The sequence below is a fragment of the Ipomoea triloba genome, chromosome 3 (assembly GCF_003576645.1).
Source record: "Ipomoea triloba cultivar NCNSP0323 chromosome 3, ASM357664v1".
Lineage (NCBI taxonomy): Eukaryota > Viridiplantae > Streptophyta > Magnoliopsida > Solanales > Convolvulaceae > Ipomoea > Ipomoea triloba.
Window position 1 is genome coordinate 23,664,430 of NC_044918.1, and position 9,979 is coordinate 23,674,408.

At 29.7% G+C, this 9,979-nt stretch overlaps 1 protein-coding gene across 2 annotated transcripts; it reads left to right on the plus strand.

The window, feature by feature from the left end:
- The first annotated feature begins 7,092 nt into the window (after positions 1 to 7,092).
- On the plus strand, positions 7,093 to 9,678 carry LOC116011968 (heavy metal-associated isoprenylated plant protein 9). 2 transcript variants are annotated; one of them, XM_031251415.1, is made up of 5 exons: positions 7,093 to 7,383; positions 7,480 to 7,687; positions 8,196 to 8,368; positions 8,456 to 8,546; positions 8,932 to 9,678. In XM_031251415.1, exons 1-5 carry the CDS (start codon positions 7,360 to 7,362, stop codon positions 9,366 to 9,368), a joined length of 933 nt encoding a protein of 310 aa, XP_031107275.1. In that variant the 5' UTR covers positions 7,093 to 7,359; the 3' UTR covers positions 9,369 to 9,678. The 2 variants fall into 2 exon arrangements, with proteins under 2 accessions (XP_031107275.1, XP_031107276.1); XM_031251416.1 differs by having other exon boundaries at positions 7,483 to 7,687.
- Positions 9,679 to 9,979: the final 301 nt, after the last annotated feature.

The following is a 9,979-nucleotide window of genomic DNA, read 5'->3' on the forward strand; positions in this document are numbered from 1 at the left end:
TTTTTTAAAAAAAAAAAAAAAAAAAAAAAAAAGAATAGGGCCCCTATAGGGTCAACGACATCACATGAAAAATTTCATGGGTTATTTTAGCTCCTTTTAACATAATGCCACCTGGGTTTTTTCTTTGTTGACGTGTTAGTCTACTTTTTGTGTTGGGCCTACCAGATGACAAATTTTATTTGAAAAGCATTAATGTCGCGTTTAGCAGAAAGTAGTTGTAATTCAAAAATTTAATTAAATACATATATTTATGTATTGTATTAATTAAACAGAATTTAAATATTATTTTTTTATTTTTAAATATAATTATCTTAATTATAAATCTAGCAATACAAATTATAATTAAAGAAATAATATTATAGAATTTGTCTAAATACATATTAATAAATATTATGTGTACATACAATGCATTATATGATCATACAATGAAATAGGGTTGATTAGCATCTAAATCTACTCATACAATTAAATTTCTAAATATAATTCCCTTAGTATTATTCATATTTTGGAATCATAATATATATGAAATATCATTTGGAATAAATCAATTTAATTATGTAAATATTGTTTATAAATTTATGTAAATACGTACATAATTAAAGACTATATTAACGAAATAAAAATTTTAATTTTAATTTTGTATGTCATGAAAATACATACCTAAATAAATATATGAAGGAATAACTATATTACAAATTCTTATTTGTGAGACAGGTCGGATCGGGTCGAAACAACATGCAAATGTCATACTTATATGCTCAAATATAATATTAATCAGGAATACAATTTTTGTTACTTATAAGAGAAAAGTATTACATTTTCCATAATAAGTAATGTTGACAAGTGCCCCTTATAAGGGAAAATATAAAACTTTTGATTAAAAATGTAATACTTCTAAATTGAAATGTAAAAGTATTGTATTTTCCCTTAAAAGTATTACATTTATCCTATATAAGTAACAAAATTTTATTCCTGATTAGTATTACATTTGAGCATATAAGTATGACATTTGTGCGTATAAGTATTACATTTTCATCTTGTCCCGACCTGACCCGGCTCACGCTGAAACGGTCTCACACAAGTTTTTGCCAAAAAACAATGGTCAATTTTATAATATTGAAAACTTTAATTTTAAGTCTTCAATATATATATTTTTTTAAAAGGTAACCCTTGTGTGATACCGTTTTACGGATCTCAATCCGTGAGACGAGTCGGTTATTTGATTAATGGGTCGGATCTTTGATCCCATTAATAAAGATCCGACCTGTCTCATGGATTGAGACATGTGAGATAGTGTCACACAATTTTTTTTTTCATCTTTTAAGTTTTAACAACTTTTAACCATTAATCTACCTAGATAGATAAATCAAATCGATCATTACTTGTTATCTCGAAATTTGTTCTCACATGAATTCCCTTTCTCTCTCCCTCTATGTATATAGCTGCTCACATCAAATCATATTCATTATTTTTTATGTCAAGTTTTCCACGCTCCCTAGCTAGGAGTGCCCCATGCTGAGTCATTTCCACGCCAAAATTAAATCACCTCCCCAACTTTATTTTGATGTCAAAAGTTTTTTTCCTAGGAGAGGATAGATGAGTAAGTTACAAAGTAACTTTTTTTGTGTTTTTTTTTGAAACAAGTTACAAAGTAACTTTAATTTAAGGAATTATAGCTTTTTATTATTTTATATATGTTGGTGTCGATTGCTTAGTAGTCATTATTTGCAAATACTCTGGTGAGTTGAGATTTTTCATTTTTAGTCTGACCACATGTATGTTTCTTTGATCAATTAAGTATGACTATGCACCATCTCATTCTGATCTATATATCTCGATGTACTTGACGAGATATTTTAGTATTCGATAGTTACACTAAATTTTAACTAATTAAAATTAAATTATTATGGGATTAGTTCTTTAGACATTTTTTCGTTATTTTAATTTATTTACCAAATTCAAATTAAAAATTTTATTAAAAAAAAAAACTGTTTTACAAGCATATATAGGTTGCTGACTTGGTATGGATTTGACAGTTTTGTTTGGTGGCTAAGGTGGTGAAATGTCATTCTACTATACAGTAGACGTTTCATATCCCTCAAAAGTATATATAGTTATATATGTTGTTGGAATGTTTGGTCACTTGAATGTCAAAAAAACACACATCTAACCTAACACAACGGAACTAACCAACCAATTCAAACATATGTAAGGGAAGAATGAGTGGATTATTTTACATAATATATATAAGTATGTATAGACTATAGACAAAGGGATTTCATTTTAGAAAAATAAACCCAAAAATAAAAGAAATTTAAGTTGGGTATAACTCACCACTCATTTTGGGATTTGATTTGCATCCTCTTACACACGAGAGAGTTCCTAAGTTATAAAATTCAAAATCTCTCTAAGGGATTTGTATATATAGTAGTGCAAACACACTTCCCAAATCAATGTAGGACAAAGACTACTCTTCCAAGACTACCAACTTAATTTTTCAACTCGCTACCCGTTGAATGTACAGTATATCAATTTTGAATGTAGTCAATTTTGGTGAGTATTAGTTTCTCATTCACTCATTACCCGTTTTGAATGTACAATATATTGATTTTTTTCGTCTAACTACGAAGAACTCGAATCCACTTTGATCCGACTCAAATCGGAAGTGGACCTACATATATTTGTATCACAAAATAATCACTTAAAATGTCATTTTTCCTAAAAATTCTAACAACCATATCATTCATCTATATTACCTCTAAACTTTATCCCATGACATCGAGATTTGAAAGACATCTAATATTTTTCATTATTGTCTACAAATATAATATTCGTATGTCTTATATACCAACAAAAAAAAATCAATTTATTCATAAGTGTGGTAACCTACCTAATTAAATTGCAAATTTCACAGTATTAGGGCAGACAAAATTGAATAAGTTAGTTGCATCATTCATTATCATCCAGAAAGGATTCAAGGCCGAAAGGTAAGACATGACTTGTAAGTTGTAATATCCACAATAAGCAGCTGTTTCTATATTCGACCAACAAAATAATTTCCCTAACTTTATTTCTTTTTCAAAAAAAAAAAAAAAACAAAAGAAAGAAAAAAAAAAAAAAAAAAAAAAAAAAAGAAAGAAAAAAAAAAAAAAAAAAAAAAGAAAGAAAAAAAAAAAAAAAAAAAAAAGAAAGAAAAAAAAAAAAAAAAAAAAAAGAAAGAAAAAAAAAAAAAAAAAAAAAAGAAAGAAAAAAAAAAAAAAAAAAAAAAGAAAGAAAAAAAAAAAAAAAAAAAAAAGAAAGAAAAAAAAAAAAAAAAAAAAAAGAAAGAAAAAAAAAAAAAAAAAAAAAAGAAAGAAAAAAAAAAAAAAAAAAAAAAGAAAGAAAAAAAAAAAAAAAAAAAAAAGAAAGAAAAAAAAAAAAAAAAAAAAAAGAAAGAAAAAAAAAAAAAAAAAAAAAAGAAAGAAAAAAAAAAAAAAAAAAAAAAGAAAGAAAAAAAAAAAAAAAAAAAAAAAAAAAGAAAGAAAAGATTTTGTGGTGGTTTGTGACCTGGGGATGTGTAAATGGAACAACCCACGTGACCCCAACCGTCTACTATTGAATTGGTATCTGCAAACCAACCTTTAATACATGCACCATTGTATCGTATCCAAATATTAATTTCATTTCCTCCCCTTTATTTCTCCAACTTTACTTCTCATTAAAATAATATTAATTTATATTGGCACCCATAATTTTTATTAGGTACAAACATGTATAATATAACTAGTTATATATATTTACTATTGGTATGACATGAATAAATATTGATAGTATATAATGCAATCTAATTATTATATATGTGATTGTATATTATAAGACAAAAACTTGTGTGATGAGACCGTTTCACCGTGAGACGGATCGGATTGGGTCGGGTCAATGTAAAAATGTGATACTTATACGCACAAATGTCACACTTATATGCTCAAATGTAATACTAATTAAGAATAAAATTTTTGTTACTTATAATGGTAAATGTAATACTTTTAAGGGAAAATGTAATGCTTTTACATTTTGATTTAAAAGTATTACATTTTTCCTCAAAAGTATTATATTTTTCTTATAAGTGAGGGGAACATTATTTATATATTATGAAAAATATAATACTTTTAAATTAAAATGTAAAATTATTATTATACATTTTTTAAAAAATATTACATTTTCCCTTATAAATGACAAAAAAATTATTCCTGATTAGTATTACATTTGAGCATATAAGTATGACATTTGCATATATAAGTATTACATTTGCATGTTGATTCAACCCGACCCGTCTCACAAATAATGATCCGTGAGACGGTCTCACACAAGTGTGACTTATTATATAAAAGTTAGATACTTGTACCTTTTAGAATTACAGAACTTCTCTAAAGTATTCACAATAGTGAATTTTGGAGGGATTTTTGCAAAATAAAAAAATTAGGTGCGAGTTTTTTGGATTAATGGGGGTGAGGTTTTTTGATAGTTTTTTTTCCTACAAATAACAATTTTTTTGTGGACCCACATATTAGGAAAATTGAATATTGACATCGAGCAGCTTGTATGTGTGGCGCATTGCCGCGCCTAGTGCACGTGCCAGCTGAGGGCGTAATTGTACTTTTTCTGTCAACTTTCTTTTTCCCTCTCTTTTTCCTCTTTTCTCATCCTTCTCTTTCTTACCTAGCACCTGCAATTTTTTTTTTAAACTGACATGGTTAAGGTTACTCTAAAACAATTCAGTTATTAGGAATTTTAAAATATATTTCTTATTAAGATTATCACTCTCGATTACGTCCAATCCTTCGACCATTTTCTCTAAGCTTTGGATTTCAAATCTTTTGTCAATTAGATAAATCTTTGAGGTTAAATGAATGAATGAATTAATTACTCAATATTTGGTAAATGATTATCAACTTTACATAATTAAGTATTTTACATCAATTTTATATTGTATATATAATTCATTATTCATAAATAATTAGCCTATTCATTATGAGTAAAAAAATACCTACATAATTTAAAATACGGTATCATTTAATAGATTCCAAACTGATCTTTGTTCTTTATTTAATATTTTTTAGCCGACGGATTTGCACAGAAAGCTAACCTCAATAATAATAATAATAATAATAATAATAATAATAATAATAATAATAGAGGAAAAGGTGATATTGGGATGGGTGATGGGTTGAAGAAAGATGGTATGTGCAGTCCTTTTCTTGTCAACCAATTCAAAGCAGGATCTGATCTTGTTTAAACATAACATGCATGATGCTACGTACGTGTTTTATGTTTAGTTAGCCTAATCTTAAGTCAATTGTTCCACCAATCTACATTCCCAACCTTTTACTATTAATTATACCATTGATTTTGGGTAATATTATTTCAGGTGAGATACATGATAATTTTAATAAAAAAATATAATAATATTTTTTTATGAGAATAAATATTATATTTTTTAAAAAAATATTTTACGGGTGGAGCTCATCTTCTCCCATCTAGGACAAGTCTCCCAAATCAAAGATTTCGTCTCATCAGGGGAAACTCCATCTGAAAATGATGCTTCTATGATATTTTGTCTCAGGTGAACTTTCGTATGAGATGAAGCTTTATTATTATTATTATTATTTTTATATTTCGTTTTGAAATTTGCTTACATGGACAAAATTGTTAAATAAAATGGCCAAACAAGTAAGTCACTGGTAGCTATCCAGTAAAATATGTTATTTTTGTATAGAGTTAATGTTAATTTAGTCATTGATTATAATGATTTTTTTCGATTTAGTTCTAAACAAATTTCTATGTTATAATAAGTCCTCAACTTTGATAATTTTATCCTTTTAGAATTAAGGATTAAATCGAAAAAAATCACTATAGTCAAGAAAATAAATTGAATAAAATCACATTAGCCAATGACTAAATTAGGTAAAATCATATTGGGTATAAATAGAGAGGAAATTACCAAGCTAGCATAATAGAGGATTCAATTAAGTAAAATTATCAAAGTCCAGGACCCAATTAAGCACAAAAAGTCATTTATGACTAAATAAAAAAATCACTATAGTCGAGAACTAAATTGGGTATTAACTCTTTTTATATAATTGTACAATTTTAACAATTAATTGCGCGCATTTTGTTAAGTGAATAAAAATATCTGCAGTTACTATCCGAGAACCTAAGTAACATTAATTGCATTTTTCTTGTTTGATAGTCAATAGTATTTTCGTGTGCAGATTAATAGCTCATTTGATTTTTAATTTTTTTTCTTATTTCTATATATATATGATAGATATGATTTAAAATGAGATGATATTACTCATCAGGTACCTGCTTTTTGAATAATGTAGCACACTTGTGAGCCATGAGATTAATGGTTTAGGCATAAAGTTAAGGCAAAACATGTGATTAGGTTGGTGATTGCGATGATGCATAGGGTAACACAAACAAACAAAGCCCTCTTATTTAGAAAGCTAGCCAGCCAGCTAGCCACAACTTTATAAATTATTATTGAATTAATGATTCCTCGACTATTAACATTTCATCACTTTGATATTCGATTTTTAAACTTGCTCGATCAATTTATCTCCAACTATATATTTTTACTTAAAATAATTGTTTGTCCAAACCAAAATAGTCATAATTAAGACTATTTTGATTAACAATTACAGGTCCTCAATCCCATGAGAACAAGACTTTAGGTGAGGACGTGAGGTCAAATCCACACCATTAAATTAATAATTTGAATGACCCACCCATATAAGTAACCACCACTCTCTAAAAAAATACTCCACTCTTGACAATAATAAATATATCAAAATAAATAATAACCATTAGATTTAACACAATTAACAACCATAATTTGTCCTCACATCCACACCTAAAGAATTGTTCTCACCAGAATAAAAATCAACAAGGGCATAGTTGAGGATAAAATTGAAGAAGTTTGAAAGTCGAAAATTAAAATGGTGAAATCTTAATAGTCGAGAGACCTCATTATTATTAAAAATATTCTCTATCTCATCATCAAATGAAATTCTCTATCAGCTTTCTCCCTATAAATTGGCAGCCTTCATCCCTATGGAATCCCCCTCCTACTTCACTCCTTAACAATATAAACAAACAATTTTAACTATTCTCTTTTTCCCTCTCTCTCTCTCTGTCTCCATAGTTGGTTGCTCTGCATGTGCTCTGCCATCAATCCATCCCAGATACTTAGCTTTTTTGCCAATAATCCCACCGTCCACCCCTTTATACTCTCATTTTTTGTGGTATAAATTCAGTTTCTGCTTCTGCCTTCCTCACTAAGCATACATCTTCAGATCAGAGCTGCACTTAATAACAGAAATGGGCGAAGAAGTTAAACAACAGGTTATTCGGGTTTTCTTGAGTTTATTCATTCATAATGGATAGATGGTCCATTTTAAGTACTTGTTGTTTCTGAAAAATGTGTAGTTTTATTATTAGCAGGAAGCAGTTGAGGGAGAGGCGAAAGTAGTAGAGGAGAAAAAGGAAGAGAAAGCAGAAGAAAAAAAGGAAGAGAAAGGCGCAGCAGAAGAAGAGAAAAAGGAGGAAGAAGAGCCTCCTAAGCCTCCCCCACCTTTTGTCCTCTATGTGGACTTGCATTGTATGGGATGTGCTAAGAAGATTGAGAGATCCATTTTGAAAATTAGAGGTATGTATATGTTCATTTATAAACCCAAAAACCTACAATTACATACAAATTTAAAAATTTTGTATCAAATACAACCAAACATACCAGCCGATGCATAACTCCAGTCAAGATGACTAAATATATAAATTTGTAACCACAAGGTTACGACTTTGAATTCCAGCCCTCTTAATTTGAGTCACAACCTAGTTTATTTTGAGTTTATCCAGTGCACACCCCTTATGTTGGGTTATCTAACTCAGTGCACACCCTTTATGTTGGTTTATTTCGGGCTTATCCGGTACACACCTTTGAATATTGATTGTGGAGTTTCCTTGTCATCCAAAAAAAATATAATATTTTCATTTAGTCATTATTGGATCATCTCATTTCAAAAACATTTTGAATAGTGACGGTGGATTTTCTTCTGTAACCCAAAAAATATAATGTTTTTGTTTAAGTAGTCATTGGATCATCTCATTTCAAAAACATCAGTTGATTTTTAATTTAAAAAAATGTGGCATATATGCAGGTGTTGAAGGGGTAGTGATAGACATGGCTAAAAATCAAGTGACAATAAAAGGGGTAGTAGAGCCACAAGCAATTTGTACGAGGATTACCAAGAAAACAAAGAGGGTTGCAAAGGTATTGTCACCTTTACCGGCTGCGGAGGGTGAACCTATACCCGAAGTTGTTGCCTCCCAGGTAATTTATTTTATTAATAACTGCAACTGCTATTACTTTATTTATTATTATTTTTAAATTAAAAAACAAATTATTTTACTCTTTCAGGTTAGTGGATTGACTACTGTGGAACTTACTGTCAACATGCATTGCGAGGCTTGTGCCCAGCAGCTTAAAAGCAAGATACTCAAAATGAAAGGTATATTATTATTGTACAGATTTAAATATTTACGGAGTATTTAATTTTATATTTAAAAGGTATCAAGATATAGTAAAAAGAAAAAAAAAAAAAAAAAACTCCCGTCAAGAGGACAAACAATAAAAATTTGAGTTTGAATCTAAGTCTTCTTAATTTGAACCCGTCACAATTTAAAGCTTGTTTACTTCTTTGTAATTTTTTACCAACTAAAGTCACAAAATTGAATTCATAGACACTATTAAAATAATTACTGTAATTATTTTTTGTCATTCAAAAAGAATTTAAAATACATTTTTAGAATTGTAACTGTGAATTTTTCTTGTCACCCACCTCACGTAAAATCCTTTAATCATGTATTTGAACCTCACACAACACAATAACGCAGGAGTGAGAACAGCAGAAACAGAACTTGCTTCCGGTAAGGTGACGGTGACCGGAACCATGGACGCCGACAAGCTAGTAGACTACGTGTACCGGCGCACCAAAAAGCAAGCCAAGATCGTCCCTCAGCCTGAGCCTGAGCCTGAAAAGGCGGCGCCGGCCGAGGAACCCAAGCCGGAGGAAAAGAAGGCCGGAGAAGAGAAGCCTGCAGAGGAGGCGGCGCCGGAAGAGAAGAAAGAGGAAGGCGAAAAGGCGGCGGCGGCGGAGGGAAAGAAGAAAGAAGAGGCGAAAGCGGAAGAAGAAGAGAGCGTAAGCGAAGAAGCTGCAGCTGGCATGCATAGGATGATGTACTATTATCAGCCGCTTTACTTCGTTGAAAGAATCCCGCCGGCGCCTCAGATCTTCTCCGACGAAAACCCTAATGCATGTTGCATTTCGTGAGGGTATGGATGGGCTTAGCTCAGTGGTTCTGTAGTATCTGTGAAAAACTTATTTCATCCCATCATGGACTGCCGTACGAGGTTAATTAATTGCTAAAGCGCCCACAGGTTTTATTATAATGTGGGTTTCTCCCAGCCAGCATGTGTAATATAGGAATGGAATTTGGTGTATGAAACCGTACCATATCAACATGTGGATGGTGCTATTATTATTGTATTATTACATGTACGAGGTACTATATATAATAAGGACATGCATATACATTCTGTAAATTTCAGTTTGTGTTGTTCAAACATTTTTGTTTTGAACATTTTTAGCTTTCATATATGTTATATGTTTTTTCATTTTCGTACTATATTTTCTTCATTAATTTAACAAAAATATATAGTATCTAAACTAATTAAAAGGCCAGACAGAACTTATTGCACTTCCTTTTTAATGCTTCATATGGCAAAAGTAGGTGTAACAAATTTTATTGGCACTCATACCTAATAAGTCATTGAAATACTGTGATTTACCTTTTTATAATTCTATTAGGTCACAGTTTGACATTTGTACTTAATGAGTCATTGAGTGATTTATCTAGCTTTCTACAATTATATTAGGTCGGG

Excerpts from the sequence above, each read along its gene's own strand:
- LOC116011968 (XM_031251415.1), top strand. The coding sequence starts at position 7,360 with ATGGGCGAAGAAGTTAAACAACAG. Across the intron at positions 7,688-8,195 it reads ATCCATTTTGAAAATTAGAG|GTGTTGAAGGGGTAGTGATA; the intron begins GTATGTATATGT and ends GCATATATGCAG. Across the intron at positions 8,369-8,455 it reads CCGAAGTTGTTGCCTCCCAG|GTTAGTGGATTGACTACTGT; the intron begins GTAATTTATTTT and ends TTACTCTTTCAG.